The 18,844-nt window shown below is 50.6% G+C and overlaps 1 protein-coding gene across 1 annotated transcript in view; it reads right to left on the bottom strand.

Annotated features, from left to right (window-relative positions):
- TSPAN15 (tetraspanin 15) overlaps positions 1-18,844 on the bottom strand; it is a 56,185-nt gene that overhangs the window by 16,939 nt on the left and 20,402 nt on the right. The window contains exons 2-3 of the mRNA XM_032138929.2: positions 7,001-7,186; positions 5,658-5,732 (exon numbers count right to left, since the gene is read on the bottom strand). Of these exons, the coding sequence (XP_031994820.1) occupies positions 5,658-5,732; positions 7,001-7,186 (261 nt within the window). The remainder of the gene's footprint in view (positions 1-5,657; positions 5,733-7,000; positions 7,187-18,844) is intronic.

Below are 18,844 nucleotides of genomic sequence, written 5' to 3'. Positions count from 1 at the left end.
AGTGGATGGAAAATATTTGGGAAAAGGAACAATAAAAAATAACACAACGGTAAAAAATAATACAAATCAAAGAACAATACAGCATAAACAACTATCTACACAGCATTTACAATGTATTAGGTATCTGGTTTTTTTGTTTTGTTTTGTTTTGTTTGAGACGGAATCTCACTCTGTCACCCAGGCTGGATGGAGTGCAGTAGCACGATCATGGCTCACCGCAGCCTCCGCCTCCCGGGTTGAAGCAATTCTCCTGCCTCAGCCTCCCTAGTAGCTGGGATTACAGGTGCCCACCACCACGCCTAGCTACTTTTTGTATTTTTACTAGAGACAGGGTTTCACTATGTTGGCCAGAGTGGTCTCGAACTCCTGACCTCAAATGATCCACCTGCCTTGGCCTCCCAAAGTGCTGGGATTACAGGCATGAGCCACCGTGCCTGGCTCTGTATTAGGTATTTTCAAGTAATCTAGGAGTGATTTACAGGAGGATGTGTGTAGGTTATATTCAGGTACTACACCATTTTATGTAAAGGACTGCAGCATGCGTGGATTCGGGTATCCTTTGGTAGGGGGCATGTTATGGAACCAATCCCCCTCAGACACCAAGGGAAAACTGTGTATATTCAGGTGTTGGCCGAGACAGCCATGGTGCTGTCTACTTTCTCCTGCCTCTGACCTCAAGGTTGTGCCCAGAGCCAGCTTGTGCCAGTGCCATGATAAAATAGGCAGGCTGGTGCTCCCCACTGTTCCCTGACCACAGTGTCAGGTAGGACCACAATGTCCACTGATCCTACCCTGGCGGTAGAGAGAGGAGGCCTGGGATGGGAGTATAGACACACCCGCTACTACCCAGACCCTCCAGGTGTCCATGCTCAGCTGCACCTGGCTGGCAGCATGAGGAGCTGCCCACCTCTGACACCTGACACCCTCATGAGAAGCCCCAGAACAAGCTGGGACAAAAGCAGTTGTCAAGAGGGTTGAGACCCACACAACTGGAGAAGTCACTCAGTTCCTCCTCCAGCCCCTGGCTGGGGTCAGGGTGTCATACTTCTCCTGCTCCTAAGGCCTGCTCTGTGCCCAGCTCCCCAGTGCATGGCCACTTGCCCCTCTATGAGTGGAGAAGCGGCTCCAGTCCAACTGTCAGGCCATGCCTAGCAGCAGAAATCTTGCCTGGGGTCAGAGCCTGGGGGAGTTTCCTCCTTATATCCGGGAGTCTGTTTAGCTTTCAATGCCTGGCTGTGGCCGTGGTCTGTGCACCTCGCTGAGAACCCAACATGTAATCCTTAGCCTAATTGTTGCGGGAAGTCAGGGACCCCGAACGTAGGGACCAGCTGCAGCCGTGGCAGAGGAACATAAATTGTGAAGATATCATGGACATTTACCAGTTCCCAAATAATACTTTCATAATTTCTTACACCTGTCTTACTTTAATCTCTTAATCCTGTTATCTTCGTAAGCTGAGGATGTATGTCACCTTAGGGCCACTATGATGATTGTGTTAACTGTACAAATTGATTGTAAAACATGTGTGTTTGAACAATATGAAATCAGTGCACCTTGAAAAAGAACAGAATAACAGCGATTTTCAGGGAACAAGGGAAGACAACCATAAGGTCTGACTGCCTGCGGGGTCGGGCAAAAAGAGCCATATTTGTCTTCTTGCCGACAGCCTATAAACGGACGTGCAAGTAGGGAAGATATCGCTAAATTCTTTTCCTAGCAAGGAATATTGATATTAATACTCTGGGAAAAGAATTGCATTCCTAGGAGGAGGTCTATAAACGGCCCGCTCTGGGAGTGTCTGTCTTATGCGGTTGAGATAAGGACTGAAATACGCCCTGGTCTCCTGCAGTACCCTCAGGCTTACTAGGATTGGGAAACTCCACCCTGGTAAATTTGAGGTCAGACTGGTTCTCTGCTCTCGAACCCTGTTTTCTGTTGTTTAAGATGTTTATCAAGACAACACGTGCACCGCTGAACATAGACCCTTATCAGTAATTCTGCTTTTGCCCTTTGCCTTGTGATCTTTGCTTTTGCCCTTTGCCTTGTGATCTTTGTTGGACCCTTATCAGGAGTTTCTGATTTTGCCCTTAGAAGCATGTGATCTTTGTTCTCCTTTTTGCCCTTTGAAGCATGCCATCTTTGTGACCTACTCCCTGTTCTTGCACCCCCTCCCCTTTTGAAATCCTTAATAAAACTTGCTGGCTTTAAGGCTCAGGTGGGCATCACAGTCCTACCGATAATGTGATGTCACCCCTGGCGGCCCAACTGTAAAATTCTCTCTTTGTACTCTTTCTCTTTATTTCTCAGCTGGCCGACACTTATGGAAAATAGAAAGAACCTATGGTGAAATATTGGGGGCGGGTTCCACGAATACCTAATGACTTGTTCTGATTTGTCATAAGTAGATACTCAAGAGTTAACAGGGCCCATGGCACTGGAGACTGAACTTGTTACAATGTGGCTCAGAGAAATCCTCTTGATTAGAGAAAAATGGAATTGGGAAATCACCTCCTCCTGGAAGCTGACCTTGATTGCTCCTCACCTTTTTCTCCATCATACAATGCCCTTCCTACCATCATCAACAGCCAGGCCACTCCTCCCCCATCCCCACCACTGGCCTGACTCCTGTTTTACAAAATCATATCACATTAGAGTTGGAAGGGATATTATTTTTCTTTTTGTGATATTTTCCCCTTGATTATAAAAAAAAATTGAGAGCTAGGGAAAAATATAAAGGGGAGGAGAAAAATCACCCTAGTCTCATTCCTCAGAGGAAATATGAGTTCATATGCTGATATTTCCATTCCTTTAAGTCTTTTTCTAGACCTATTTTTTTCATTGTAGAGATCTTACTGCATTTATAATTTTGTATCTCATTTTTTAAGTTTTCAAGATGACGAATCATGGCCTGAGCCTCCAAACAGCGGAGAGGTGTCAGTGAGGACCCTTCCTGGGCTGCATACCAAGGCCCTCCCCATGAGGGGACACCACCCAAGGGGAAGGAGCACCCTTCACAGACTACAGCATCTGCAGGGTCTGGGGATGACGGGAAACTGTCAGGCCTGAACTCAGGCCCAAGGAAACCCAAGCTGTGAGCACTGAAGGGCCCCTGGACATTCCGCCAGCCAAAGCCTTCATCTCAGCCCAGCTCTATCACTTGAAAGAGGGAGGTGATATTCTGTTGACCTACAGGGCACTGGAAAATGACAAATCAGATGGCCTTTGCAGCAGTGCACTAGAAACCAGAACCGCTGCCCATCTTTGGAGGATGGTTTATGAAGGCCGTGGATGCTGCTGACCACAAACTGGACCTGGGCTCCAGCCAAGAAAGTGCTAACTCTGGAAAGCTGCAGGCCGGCCGGGAGCTCTACTGGCTGCACAGAGAGGCAGCCCCATGGGCAAATGGAATAAAGATCTCTCCTCTCACAGCTGCTGAAAAGTGAACCAGCATCCTGGATCTGCCAGCTCAGAGGAGAGGCTCTGACAAATAGAAAAGAGGGACAGGGAGGGGCAGGTAGCAAGACAGGACTGGAAAGCATTCCTGAGGCGCCTCTGCCTTGCTGTGTGCTCTCGGGGGAATTCTTAACTTCCGTGTGCCTCCATGACTCCATTGATAGGATGGCCACTTGCCCCTGTATGAGTGGAGAAGCACTTCAGTCTGACTGTCAAGCCGTGCCTAGCAGCAGAAACCTTGCCCAGGGTCACGGGCTGGTGGAGATTCCTCCTTATATCCAGGAGTCTGTTTAGTTGACCACAAACTGGACCTGGGCTCCAGCCAGGAAAGCACTAACCCGTAGCCCCTGGAAAGCCGCAGGCTGGCCAGGAGCTCTGCTGGCTGCACAGAGAGGCAGCCCCATGGGCAAATGGAATAAAGATCTCTCCCCTCGAGGCTGCTGGAAAGTGAACCAGCATGCTAGATCTGCCAGCTCAGAAGAGAGGCTCTGATAAGCAGAAAAGAGGCAAAGGGAGGGGCAGGAAGAAAAGAGGAAAAGGGAGAAGCAGCCTCATGGGCAAATGGAATAAAGCCCCTTTCCTGGGGCTCATAAAACAGGAAGGCCCCTGGATTCCAGGTGTGTAGACTTGCCTGTGGTTAGGTCCCACTGCAGGAGGCCCCAGCAGAACTGGTGTGGTCCCTGCTCCCACCTGGGCTGGAATCATAGGCACTCCCATGAACATTTATACAGGGCCAGACCCTGGGCCATCTGAGAGGTTTGCACAACCCAGGGTGTGGGACAGCACCTGCTGCCTTAAGAGCAACTGCTGACAAGAAAGATAATTTGGCTCGGCACAGGGGTGCATGACTGTAGTCCCAGCTACTTGGGAGGCTAAGGCCGGAGGATCACTTGAGCCCAGGGGTTCGAGGCTGCAGTGAGCTATGATTGCACCACTGCTCCAGCCTGGGTGGCAGAGTGAGACCCTGTCTCAAAAAAATAAACAATTTTTTTTTTAAAAAAAGATAACTTGGCTCACAGCCCTGACGCATGTCCTAGCAGCAACTGTCCAGATGCACCAGGACCAAGCTGTCTGGGGTAGGGAGGGGTGCAGGCCAGGCAGTGGACACAGAGAATGGGGCTTCTGCAAACATGCCCTGCTCCTGAAGCCCCACCTATAGCAGCAATGCAGGATGAGGACAAAGGAAGAAGATTACGGGAGGGAAGATGGAGCCCTGGGTTGGAGTCAGCCCTGCTCCACCACCAGCTTCTTGTGGGGCCTTAACCACTATGTGCCAGAACCATGCCCAGTCCTTCACAGGCATTCTCTCATCAGATCTGTGAGCTAGGTGTCCCCTAATAATCCAAGAGGCCAAGTAACTCATCCAAGGTGGCACAGCTAGTATGAGGTGCATACATCCTGCTTGAAGGAGCTGGAGCCAGGAGCCATGAGAACCTTTCTGGCTCTAAGAGGTCCGGATTCTGCAAACCCTGCCAGGGCCAGGATGCCAGCATCAACCTGCCCCTCTCCTCACTCCTCTAGCCGGCATAACAGCCTCTGATGGTACTGCCTCCAAAACATACACCAAATCGCTTTTTTGGCCCAGGCCCACCGCCTCCACCTCGGTACAAGCCACTTACCCCATTCCCAGGATGACCCTCACAGCCTCCCAGCTGGGCCCCTGTGTACACCCTCAACTCTTCACTGTCCATTCCCCAACTCAGCAGCCACGGTATAATATAAACTGGGTCACATCGCTTCCCACATAAGACTCTCAAAAGGCTCCTGCCACCTCTAGAAAAAACTCCAAGCTCCTAACTCATGGCCTACCAGGACCTCTGTGACCTACTTCGCCAGCCCTTTCGACTTCACCTTCCACCCCTCTCCACCCCACCCACCCTCAGCCATGTGGCCTCCATGCTGTTTTGCTCACATGCTAAGCCCATTTCTGCTCAGCTTCCCTCTGCTGGGACCTCACTCGGCTGGCTCCTTTTACCATTTCAGCACGGTCTTCCCATCTCCTCCCCAGGCACTCTCATGTCAGCCTGGTTCATTTTCTTAGTCGCTGCTTTACTTGTTCAGTGCCTGTCATTCTCTTTCAGCAGAATGAAAGCTCCATGGGAGTTATCTGCCCTGCTCACTGCTGCACCCCCAGTTAACAGCCCAAGGCACGCAGAGTGGGTGCTCTGTACACACATGGCCGATACACAAATCCACAGGCCCACCTGGTTCCGGAAGGTCAAGGCCACCACGCCACCAATGAGCTCCATGATGAGGCAGATCCCAAGGATGTACATGAACTGGAAAACAGAATTCAGAGACTCACCTGGAGAGGAGCAGAGGGTATGTGGGGGGTATGGGGGATGCACCATCTGCTCCAAGAGCAAGCACAAGGAGAAGCATCCCTCAGGGAGCTCCTACCAGCTCCCAGGCCTCTGCCCCTTCCTCCTGTGAGAACGTGGATGTGGACAGGCAGGCCCCAGGAAAACCTGTCTCTGGAGCCAGAGGGCAGGAAGAGTGACTCAGCTGTCCCAGCCAGATGGTTACCTCCATTTGTCTTGGGGGTCTATGTGGAAGAGCACGCCCTTCCCCCACCACCATAAGGAGAACTGGGCGTCACTGCCACTGAGCCAGAGGGGCTGGGCCGGGCTTAATGGGCAGGCTGGGGCAGTATTTCCAGCTCCCCACAAAGAGCCCTCAGATGTGACTTCCCAGATCCCCCAGAGTGGGTGAGGGGGATGGCTGAAGCTTAGAGGATATGCACCCCAACCTCTGCCCTTTACTAGAGAGCAGGCATTACCCAAACTGATTTCAGCAACTTCCAGCCTCATGTAGCACCCAAACCTGGTTTACAGCGGATCGTAGGGGCTTCCCATATGAGGGGAGACAATGAGGTCAAGAGACACACAAGTGCAGAGTGAATGGGTCTGCCTACTCACTACCCCCAGCTTTGGGAAGTCATCCCTCACCCCACAATAATGGGATGTAGGTAGGATTGACTCCCCATGCCCCACCCCCGAATAGGCACATGGCCCAAGCCAGGCCCACCAGAGCCCTGGGACTTTGGCCAGAGCTAGTAGGAAAGATTCCCTGAGATCTAGAACCATAAGGACTCTGCTGGCCTGAGGCCGGCAGTGACCACTGCAAAGGGAGCAGCCCCGGCTGGGAGGGGCTGGGGAGATTGCCCAACCCTGCCCATTGGCGCCATCTAAACCCCTGGACCCAGTGTGGGTTTGCTGGTTGCATGAGCTAATGACTCACCACCACCTCCTTTTTTTGTCTTTGCTTGCTCTCACTTGAGTGTGGTTTTTCCTACTCGCAACTGAGCGTCCAGATGAACACAGAGTTTAAGTAAGAACAGTATTTATTCAAATCAACTTTTACAGGCAGGAGGGGAGGTGGCCTGGGCATTCTTGGGCCAGTGTGGTCAGATGGGCTGATCTAAGGAGCTCTCTAAAGGAGGCGGTTTGAGGCAGGGACAAAAGAAACTGAGCTGCCCAAGGGCACAGGGGCAGGCACCCCAGCTCTCCTGGGGAGTCCCGGCTGAGGGGTGGTGTGGTCTACTCACTGCTTGGAGAAGGTACAGGTTGTCACGGAGGGACGCCAGCACACCAATGAAGGAGACCATGAACATGACGACGCCCAGGAGGATGAGGATGATGGCTGGAGCCAGGAAGGCACTTTCAAGGGTTTTATATTTCTGCCGCTCAACCTCTGCATAGATGCCCACAGACAGGACCAGGGCCCCGATCAGCTGCAGCAAGAAAACAGAGGGTGAGAGAGAGACTGAGGTCACTTGATTTTCTAAAGCAAACAGTCATCTGGGGCTGTGGTACCTGCTGTGGGGGAGGCTTGCCCCAGGTTACAGCACAGAAAGGGCCCTGTTAGCGGCTGAACTGTGTTTCCCCAAATTTTCTCTATTGAAATCCTAACCCCCAGTACCTCGAAATGTGACTATATTTGGAGACAGGGCCCTTAAAGAACTAATTAAAGTTAAAATGAGGTCACTAAGGTGGCCCTAATCCAATATGACTGGTGTCCTTATAAGGGGAAGAGATTATGACACAGACACGCACAGAGGGAAGACTGTGTGAACATGCAGGGAGAAGGCAGCGTCTACAAGCCAGAGACAAGCCTCGGAAGAAATCAACCCTGCAGGCCGGGTGCAGTGGCTCACACCTGTAATCCCAGCACCTTGGGAGGCCAAGGCGGGCAGATCACGAGGTCAGGAGATCAAGATCATCATGGCTAACATGGTGAAACCCCGTCTCTACTAAAAATACAAAAAAGTAGCCGGGAGTAAGGTGGCGGGCACCTGTAGTCCCAGCTATTCAGGGGGCTGAGGCAGGAGAATGGCGTGAACCCAGGAGGTAGAGCTTGCAGTGAGCTGAGATTGTGCCACTGCACTCCAGCCTGGGTGACAGAGCGAGACTCAGTCTCAAAAAAGAAAAAAAAAAATCAACCCTGCCACCTTGATCTTGGACTTCCAACCTCCAGAACTGTGAGAAAATAAATGTCTGTTGTTTAAGCCATTCAGTCTGGTACTTGATGTTATGGCAGCCCTAGCAGACTAATACAGACCCTATCTGGAGATGCCACTTTAGAGGAGAGTATAGATGGGTTAGGGGAAATGCCACTGGCTGGAGGGTCAGAGAACATGGGTTTGAGCCCCAGCTCTGCTACTTGCTAACCCTGGGCTTTGGACAGGCATTTGACCATGTGAGTCTGTGTTCTCATCTTTAAGACAGGCAGGAAGACATTCGTTTCCGCACTGATCACACCACGGCTTTTGCGAGAGAATGAATGTGGAAACACTACAAACCTGGAAGTGCGAGGCCGCCATGACGCGTATTAAACAGGCAGGTCACCCTGTGCTCAGGGCAACAGACATTTCACATAGTACCATAACACGGAATTTACTTTCAGGATGACCACAGAGAAGGCCAAAGGTTGGAGCAGGAAGAATTCTGAGGGAATTCACAAGTAGAATCCCTCACTCTCAATTTTTCTAACAGTGGACATGCTGTTACAGAACACCCTATAACTTTCCACCAGGAGAACCCAGGCTTCTTGATGCTTGTCAACTGCCATGTGTGCTCATCCCAGGGCCTTTGCACAGGCAGTTCCAACTGCCTGGAATGCTCTTCCCCTGACACACTCACGGCTTACTCCCTCATCTCCTTCTCTTCTTTGCTCAGTTGCCACCTGCAAAGGGAGGCCCTTCAGGGCCACTTTATTTACAGATGGGAAGTTCCTCCCCGTGAAACTCCTGATCTCTTGTCTCTTTTTTATTTTCTCCTTTGCACTTACCAGTATTTAACGTACTACATTATTTCTGGTTGGTTTTTTTTTTTTGAATTTGTCTTCCTCACTAGAACATAAGCTCCAGGAAGGATTTTTCAATTGCTTCGGGCATCCCCAGCACCCAGACATTCTGACACTGAGGAAGTAGAATCAGCATTTATGATCAACATCTGCTGAATGAACAAGACCTGGGCTTTCCAACAGACCCTCTGAGTTCAAGTCAGGCACTGTCTACCCAGTCCCCTGCCTGTCCAAGGATTCTGACTTTCTGGGCCTCATGTTCCGGAGGGCAGGGACAAGTCATCAGATAACTGGACTTCTCCACTAAGCTGAAGGCAACATGGGAGAGTAGGTGGAAGACATGGTGCTGTCAGCTAGGGTCCAAGGAAAGGAAGGGATGATACAGACAGATGTTGGCAGGAGGTGACATGAGCATAGCCACCCCAGTGTCACCATGCAGAACACCGAGGAGGCTGCCCCTCCAGCCACTCACAGGGCTGCCTGAGCCTTAAACTGACTTCATGGGTCTCCTTACTGATCATCATGTCCTTAAGTAGATGCCCGTGACCTCCTTCTAAAGAGAGCTAAGTCCTGAGTAAAGGGAAGTGACTGCTTCCTCCTAAGCTTTGATGCTTGACGGGAATGCCAAAAGTCAAACAAGCAGACAGAGCTTACGCAGAAACACGGGATAACAAAGGATTACCAGGAAACCATCTCACTTGGATCCAGTACTCTGCTGTGTTTCAAGGCTAAGTGCCATTCCCCTTGGTTTGAAAATTAATCCAGGATTAGTGAGACCCTCCCCCCCAGTCTAGAAGGATGCCTTTCCAACACACAGGCCAGCAGCAACTCAAGACACTGACAAGCTCAGCCACCAGCCACTTACTAACAAGTTGGCCTTAGAAGGCAGGACACACATACACACATACTCACCCTCTACAGGAAAATGGAGACCATGAAAAATATCTACTTTTTGGTAGAGAAAGGTAAACCAGAGACTACCTGGACAGTCACAGTCATGCTCCAAAACCCAGAACATGGAGAAATCACTGTTTGAGGGCAGCCGAAGTGCCCCAGGTCCTCGGAGAGCAATGGTGAGCAGCCTTTAAAAAGCCAAGTCCAGGCTGGGTGCAGGGGCTCACTCCTGTAATCCCAGCACTTTAGGAGGCTGAGATGGGCAGACCACTTGAGGTCAAGAGTTCGAGAGCAGCCTGGCCACCATGGCGAAACCCCATCTCTACTAAAAATACAAAAATGAGCCGGGCTTGGTGGTACATGCCTGTAATCCCAGCTACTTGGGAGGCTGAGGCAGGAGAATCGCCTGAACCAGGGAGGCGGAAGTTGCAGTGAGCCGAGATCGTACCACTGCACTCTAGCCTGGGTGACAGAGCAAGATTCCGTCTCGAAAAAGAAGAAGAAAAGAAAAGAAAAAAAAGGCCAAGTCCCCCTCCTCAGTGACTCCATCTATGAGGAATCACTCACTAAACTCTAAACCTGGACAAATAAAACAGCCCTGAGGCTCATCCACCTCAAAGCAGAGAATCATGGTTAAATAAGAACCCCATAGAGCATGGAAGTTTTCAGAGCCCAGGCATGGAGTGAATAAAATATTCAGGGACTTGGGTACTTGAAGGTAGCAGAGGTAGGGTTTTTCTTCCATTTTGATGAAAAGCATAATTCTCACCCTGTCATGGAACCAACACAACTATTGTACCTTAACATTTTCAGAACTGGCCCGATATACTTTTGAAAGTTCTATGTTCCCTGTTGTAAAAAAAAAGTCCTTCTTCTTCCCTGATGGAATGGGGACAGCTGACATCCTTCCCCATTCCCCTGCCCCCAGCCTGTTCCCATTACTCCTTCCTGCCTGAGACTGTGCTTCTGAGTTAAGGTAGTGTGCTTTGGAAACCATCCCCCAAACACCAGAGCTGCCAATGGCCCCAATGCTGAGCAGAACTGACCCCAGCCCTCTCCATAAAGGCAGTCAGTGGCTTCTTCTATTTTTACAAGCTCCCCAGAGCCCTGGGACCCACTCCAGAACACCTTTGCTGGCAGAAAACAAAACTGCCCTTGCTCTGATCTCACTCTCTACTGTTATAAAGCATTGCCATTTCCTTGCTATAGCCTTGAGACATTTCCAGACCATAAACCCCATGAGAAAAGCTCCCAAAGCAAATGTAAACCAAGAACTCCCTCAAGCCATCCTAGGCCCTATTTCTCCTGGTCTAGCAGAAGGAGCTGCCACCCCAACCCTCCCAGCAGCCTGGCAGGCAACTCCCAGGCAGCTCCCCATACAGCACAGGCCTCTCTGGCCTCCCCATTCAAGTGCTCCCAAGAGCAGTGGGCATGGGGAGAGACCGGCATAAACCTTCCCAGGAACTTCAAAATTTCCAAATGATATTTACATCTCTGATGACATCAGTTTATCCATCTGAGGATAAAATTATCTGTCAATGCCAGCATGCAATCCCATCCGCTCCACTCTGCTAATTATAGCCTTTCACTAGGCAGCCGGCCACTCAGCTCTAGCACAGGAAGCAAATGGCCCATCTGTCAAGCAGGACGGCCTCAGCTAAACAGGGCTGGGGGTGGGGGGGGCACACGGCCATGCCCATTTGGGGGCAAAGAGGGAAAGTGCATGCTGCTGGCAGCCCACAGCCAAGCCCAAAAGCCCAGGCTTTGTGAACCACGTGGCGTCTTCAACAGGCTGCAGAGGAGCCCTGTGGCCCAGCATGAACCAGGCCTGAAGGTCCCCTGCATCCCCCATCCTGGAACCCTGCTTCCTCCTGTGCAAGGAGAGGCCCAGTTCCAGGCAGCCGCTGGGAAGCAGGAGACTCTGTGAGGCATTACAGCACCTGTGCCCCCTGAAGGAAGCATCTGGTCACTCGTCCCGGCTGGCTCACCACAGCTGGGGCAAATCTGCACTTAACGAGGACCTGCAAGGCCCATTTTCACCCCCAAAAGGCAAATACTAGGCTCTGTTGTGTTCCAGGCCCTGTATTACGCTCTATAGGCTCACAAGGGGCCAGAAGACTATTGAGAAGGGAGAGTAAGAGAGGCTGGAACTGATGGTCCAGTGGATGGAATTTAGGGAGCTCTCAAACTGGAGATGGAGAAAAATCCACATCTTTACTTTTGTTTACCTCTAACTGAAATATCCCTTCCATGTGGGATGTGGGCAACAAACTGAAGTAGTATTAACAACACCTGCAATTTTGTCACCAGTAGAAATCACTTTACAATTATTCTGAATATCTTAAAATGTCATTTACATTCCTCATTACTTCAAAACTATGATAGTATTAGACTCACTGCTAGATCTTGTGATTGAATGTACTGATAAAGTTGCACATTATTACATCAAAAATTTGGTTGTATAAAATGTTAATAATTGTATCCTACTATCTATAACTGCTTTCTTTTGTAACCGTGTGTATTTCATTTTATGCATTTAAATATCTTGTTCTGAAAAAGGATCGATCCATGGGCTTCCCCAGAGAACCAAAGGGTCCCTGGCACAAAAAAAGAACCCCTGGTCTACAGGAAGCAAATATCATTCCTGCCATGGAGAGCTCAAGAGGGCTCTAGGAATTTGAACAAAAGTGACAGGGAAGAGGGAGAGCGCAGAACATCAGGATGAGCCCCCTGCCGGAGCCCGCAGTTCCTGGAAGGCCCTGAGAACCACTTCATTCCACAACCATCTCATGGAGCATTCGAGGTCCAGGGCTCCGTGTTGGACCAAAACAAAGCGCTTTTCAGACTTTCTAGCTTGAAAGGGGGTGGGGAAGAGCTAAACTCCAAGGCTTGAGACAGGTTTTGAATAAAATAGGACTAGCAGGGCCCCCTCCTTCTGCCCAGAGAAACCCTGCACCTCCCTTCCCAAGGCCCTCTGTCCCGAGGCCCATCCTGCCTGGCCCTGGGCCAAGCCCACCCTGCAGACAGCCACCTGCTCTGCACAATGCTGCCCCAGCTTCTCCTGTCCCAGAGCAGGGTGCTGGCGGGAGCAGCAGAGGCAACAGAGGAGGCAGGAGTTCTGGGCCTCCATGGGTGAGCTCAGTACCCTTGGCTGTGTCACTTCCCGTTTGTGGGCCTCATTTTTCACCTGTAAAACAGTAAAGCCTGTTGGCTCTTATAGTGATTATGCTGTGCCACTATCCTGTCAGGGGTCATACCTGCATCATCTCATCTCCCTTAATCAACACACCCCCTCAAACATCCAAGGAACAACTAATCTCGTTTCACAGACTAGGCTCAAAGAGACTAAGCAGCACAGAACCCATGAGAGAGTCAGGATTCACAACCAAAACTCATCTGCCTGGCCAGCCACTAAGGCTACCAGACGGGCCTTTTGTGAAGAACTGGGGGGAAAGGGGTGTGAAACATCTTTGCAAAATACAAAGCCGACAGTAGAGCAGCAGTGCTAAGATAACTTCCTAGATGATGTCAACACCTAGTGTGGTATCCACGAGCCACGTGTGGCTAGCAAGCTCTTGAAACGGGGCCCTGGTGCCTGAGGAACTGAACCTTCCGTGTTATTTTGCTTTAAGTTAAATTCGACCACAGGTAGCTGGTGGCCACATTTTGGACAGCACAAGTCTAGAGCGTCTCTCGCAGGTGCTGCCCCTCACCACTCCTACAAGGTTCCTTTCTGAAGGTAGAGCCCATCCTTATGAAAAAGGTGGCCGGGTACGGTGGCTCATGTCTGTAATCCCAGCACTTTGGAAGGCCAAGGCGGGAGGATCACAAGGTCAGGAGTTCGAGACCAGCCTGCCCAATATGGTGAAACCCCATCTCTACTAAATATACAAAAATTAGCTGGGCGTGGTGGCGTGCACCTGTAGTCCCAGCTACTTGGGAGGCTGAGGCAGGAGAATCGCTTGAACCTGGGAGGCGGAGGTTGCAGTGAGCTAAGATTGCGCCACTGTACTCCAGCCTGGCGACAGAGTAAGACTCTGTCTCAAAGAAAAAGGCACATGCTTCAACCCTCCTGCCACAAGCTAGGGAAGGCTCAGCAAGTGTTCACCAACTTACTCGGGAGAAAACAGTATTCTCTCCCACATCCCCAGGGCAGCTGGGTTCCTGCTGTCCTGCTCCCCTTTCCTGTAAGGAAAGCAAAACAGACCAAGGATAGGAGGTCCTGGCAGTGCCCCCAATCCAAACTGCTATAGGGCCCATTCTGTCTCCCCTAGGGAGCACCAGCTCCACCTCCAGGACCACCAGGCGGTACTCTAAGCTCTGGGGACACTGAACCTCCATCCCACTGACCTGGCCCTACTTATGCTTGAGGAACAGGGCTCCCCCACAACCCCGAATCAAAGCCAGCTCTTGAGAAAGCAGCAGAGGCTGCCTCCCACTGCCAGCAAAGGTGCATTCACTTGTCTTTGTCACTAATACTTTGCTGTCAACCCTACCTTGACTCTGGACAGGACTTCCTCCTTTATAAAAACTGGACATCAAGTACAGAGAACCTGGTGAATTGTAATCCTCGGTCCCTGACATTCTCTGACACAGTCTGCTTTTGTTACTTTTTTTTTTTTTTTTTTTGAGACCCTTTGAGACAGGGTCTCACTCTGTCATCCAGGCTGGAGTGCAGTGGCGTGATCATAGCTTACTGCAGCCTCCATCTCCTGAGCTCAAGTGATCCTCCCATCTCAGCCTCCCAAAGTGCTGGGATTACAGGTGTGAACCACCATGCCCAATTTTGTTACTTTTGGTAACGTCACAGCACATTGATCAAACCAGTCCTTCTGTCCCCACTGATCTGCTATGACCCCACTGTCATACTCTAAGGTTCTACATATGCCTGGGGCTGTTTCTGCCTATCTTTTCCATTGGTCATTCTGTCTGTCCCTAAACAAACCTCCTTATTGTAATAACTTCAGTTTTACAGCACATCTTGCCATCTGGTAGGCCAAGCCTCTTCTTCCTGTCTTCTTCGGAAGTGTCCTAGATATTCTTAGATCTCGAATCTTCCATACACATTTTAGAATCAGCTTCTCAAGTCTCGGGGGAAATCAAATGAACTGGACATTGATTGGAACCACAATGAATCTATAGATCCGTTTGGGGAGAAATGGCATTTCTACTCTGGCAGGTCTTTCTGTTCCTAAGTGGAATAAATAATAAATATTTATTATTTGTAAATTATCCCTTTATTAATATTATTAAATAAATAATCCCTTCTTAATTTATGTCTTCTTTAAAGAATTATGGCTTCTTTAACAACAGTTCTCATTGCCTCCCTCAAGCTTTCCATGGTGTCTGAGTAGAGCTGGAGAAAGACATCTAACGGCTTGGGTTCATCAGTTCAAAGGTGACAAACATGGTCTTTGGAAAACAAACCTCTCTAGGAAGCAAAGTGGGCACACCAGTCTGTTTTGCTACCCCTCCTGTTGGCAATAGTTGCAGAAACTTGATTTAAGACTCCCACAGGCACACAGCACATTCCAGGCTGTGAAGGAGCTAGGCTGGGAGTTTTGCAAACCCCAGTTATACAATCCAGCCAGGGCAGAGAGTGGAATTTCTAATCAAGAACAACCACAAATGAAGCACAAGGTGGGAGTGGGGATGGCATGCCCTGGGCTGTTTTGGGGAAGAGTTTGGGGACAGGCAGGTAGAAGCGGTAGAACAAATAACTGACCAAGGCATTCTGAGACAAGATGCAGAGCAATTACTTCCTCCTGGGGAAACCAGAGAAGGACTCTGAAGGGTGCATGGAGTTTGACTTCATGCAACTGGACCCTCCCTGAGCAAAGGGACTGGCCTAATATATCTGCTGGAAGAATAAATCTGAGAAACGGTTTATGGCTTCAGACGCCTGTAAGCCCAAAGAAGGAACTCTGCGATGATCCCAGCCTGGAACAGAGCCTTCCAAGGCTTAAGGATAAGAATGACTCATGGTTAATCGGAGAACCACAGAAACAGCCATGGGAAGGACAGTCGAGAGCGACTTCATCTCCACCCAACACCCTCCTCCCCTTGCTTTTCTTTCTCCCTCATTCTCCAGACCTCTCAGTCTCTCTCTCCCCACCTTCCATGTGTCTGAACCAAGAGAGTCACCGGCCTGCGTCCTAGGGCTGTGTCCCCAGCGTACATGGGTAATGGTGTCTGGTGATTTTCTTCCCAGATCTCAGCCCTGGGTGGACCTCCGGCCAGGCCCCCCCAGACCCAGCTGACTCAGTAGCCAGAGGTCAATCAGAGCAGAAGACAGTGCTCCCGGATGCACCCTGGACGTCTGGCCCTGGTGGTGAGACAGGAAGTCCCCAGCTCAGGCCACTGCCGGCAGCATCCTCTGTCTGGGGCTGGAGCTCTAGCTGAGGGGTCGGAATGGGGAATGGAGACTGGAATTCTGGGTATGGGCTTAGGGAGCCCAGGAATGAAGAGCTGGGTGGGGTGGGCTGGAGTGGGGCTTGCTTCCTCCCAGGGTAACCGCTCAGGGGTATATTCCTGTGTCAAAGCACTGCTGGTCACCCCTCCTCCTCCTTCCTCTGGCCAGGACTGTGTCCCTCTGCAGCCCACAGCACCCAATCAGCTAAGCCTCCACCACTCATAACTGTAGGCCGCCACCAGCAGGAGTGAGTAAGATGGCCCAGGTCTTCCTTCTCTCAGGCCCTTTGAAAGGAGACACAGGCTCACAGAGATGACAGGAGGCCTTTGTCCTATACAACAGCCTCCAGTCCAAGGTCCTGGCAGCCTTTCGGAGCCCATCCTGTCTGGGAACTGGTTCATGCATCCCCTCTTCCTCCACTGGCCTAGGGTCTTCCCTAGAAACTGCCTGAGAGTTATCCTCATGGGGCCCAAAGTGAGGGCAAGAGGAGTTCCAAGGAAGGGGTATGGGAGTGCCCTGTGGTCTCACTCTCCCGACCCCTCTGGGCTGCTGAGAGGAGAAGCCACCATGAGGGAGAGCCATCTGAAAAGGAGCAGGCGGTGGGGAGAGCAGGCAGGGGGAGGAGGGTGGGCAGAGATGAAGGGAACTCCGACAGCAGGAGCCGAGGATGTGAGGCTCAGTCAGAACTGCCGGCTTCCAGGAGACACCTGGCTGAATCGGGCATATATAAACTATCTCTACACAACTTGGGCAATGTTAAGGCTTATTATTATTTCATGTATCTTGTTTTTAACGTTAGATGTAGTTTTCTATATAAAAAAGAAATGCATCAAATTGCTTTCTATGTGGGGCCCTTGGTTTATTCTTTCCCCCTTTGCATGGAATCCCACATCTGAACTGTACCCTTTGCCCCTGAACTATGGCTAGAAGGCAGAGGAGGCAATCAGATCTCAAGTGTCTGGAATGTGCAGGGCCTTAATGAAGATAAAGGGCCCGAGTCCAAGGGCTCATGTCTCCAAAGAGGACAAAGGGGAAAGGGAAGGAGCACTGGGCGGCCGGCCACATGGGCACCCTAGGCTCCAATCCCAGCTCTGCTACCAACTCTTTGTGACCTTGGGCAAGTCCCTTACCTTTTCTGAGCCTCAGTTTCCCAGTTGGCATGACAACCCCAAGGGTTGCTCTACTGCTCCAGGAGTCCATGGAAATTCCCCTCAAATCCTGGCACATCAGCAGACTGTAGGCGGCCCGCCTCCTCCTCTCGCCCCACACACTGCTCTGACTCCGCCCCTATGGGCTGCCCTCTGCTCTCCCACCCCCGGCCCAAGCATGTCACATTTCTGCAAGGGTAAAACCCTAAAGCGGACAGCAATGCCTTCCCTCCCCAGCCCTGATGAAGGCACACACCTCCAGCACTGCCTCCCATAGCAGCCTTGGAAAGGAGACAGTTTCCTGGAAATAATAAAGCCAAAAGGGGCTCATACCCATCCTCCAAGCTCAGCTCAAAGTCCTCCTCCCATCGCTTGAGCCCAGGAGATCAAGGCGGTAGCGAGCCATGATCGTGCCACTGCACTCCAGCCTGGGTGACAGAGCAAGATTCTGTCTAAAAACAACGACAACAAAACGCCCTCCTCCCCCGGGAAGTCTTCCTGGATCACCCCAGCTATAGGGATATCTCTCCACTTCTGAATATCCACTTCTGAATGGGAAGCCCTTGCTGATGGTGATATTGATAGTATTAACTACGCCCTTTGGACAGGGAATTCCAGGTATCTCTTATGGACAGCATGCAGGACATGGTGGGTAGATCCAGCAAGCCACATACAACTTTGCCCTCAACAACTTCACAGTCTGCACGTACTATGCAAATGCGTTAGGATGTCCCAGAAGTTCACAGAAGTTTGTTGACTTAGTTACTAGACCACACTCTCCTCGTGGAAGCCAGACAGAAAGTGGTTAGGGCCCAAGCCAGTTCACAATGGCCAAACAAACCACAATAACCTGAAGCCAGATGCCACGCAAAAGCTCCTGGCACCAGACAGGCGCTCAGTAAATGTTACTTCTTCCCCAGTAACCATGTAGCGCTGTTGTAATGCTGACATTTCAAAACCCAAGTTAGAAGCCAGAAACCATTTCCCCTTCAGACCCTCTTTGGTCCAGGGTTAATTCCAGGGAGGGAGGACTCCCTATTCTGAATTCCAAGGCAGTACTCGCTGATTCCACATACATTAAGCACCTCTTATGTACCAGACATTGGGAATAAGCACATAAGATGAGTTCCTGTCCTCAAGGAGTTCTGTCTGATGAGAGACATACCAGCACACCAACACATGTGGGAATCAGCAAAACCCTGGGGTAGATGTGATCAAGTGTGCAAAGGCGCCGGAGAGAAGGAGACACTAAATCAGAAAGGCAAGATCAGGGAAGGCTTCCTGGAGGAGGTCATGTTTGAACTGAGTCCATTTAATGGACAAGCAGGAATTCCTAAGGTGGACAAGAGGGATAAGGAGTTCCAGATGCCCATGAAGGTACCACAGGTCAGGTCAGCAGAGCTGGAATCAAGGACAGGCAGAGGACGAGGGAAGGGGAGGCGAACAGGGAGGTTCACACAAGCCAGAGCACCAAGGCCAGGTCTCACGGGTTAAGCCAAGAAGTCCATTTATTCACATGACATCTATTGACTGAGTGGTTGTTGCACACCAGGCATTGTTTAAAGCCAGTGGGTCTCAAAGTTTTTGGCCTCAAAACTCCTTTTCATTCTTAAAAATGTTTGAAGATTCTGGA

This window comes from Hylobates moloch, unplaced genomic scaffold, assembly GCF_009828535.3.
Source record: "Hylobates moloch isolate HMO894 unplaced genomic scaffold, HMol_V3 SCAFFOLD_3, whole genome shotgun sequence".
NCBI lineage: Eukaryota > Metazoa > Chordata > Mammalia > Primates > Hylobatidae > Hylobates > Hylobates moloch.
Note: the sequence above shows the minus strand (reverse complement) of the source record. Positions and strands in the feature narration are given on the sequence as shown.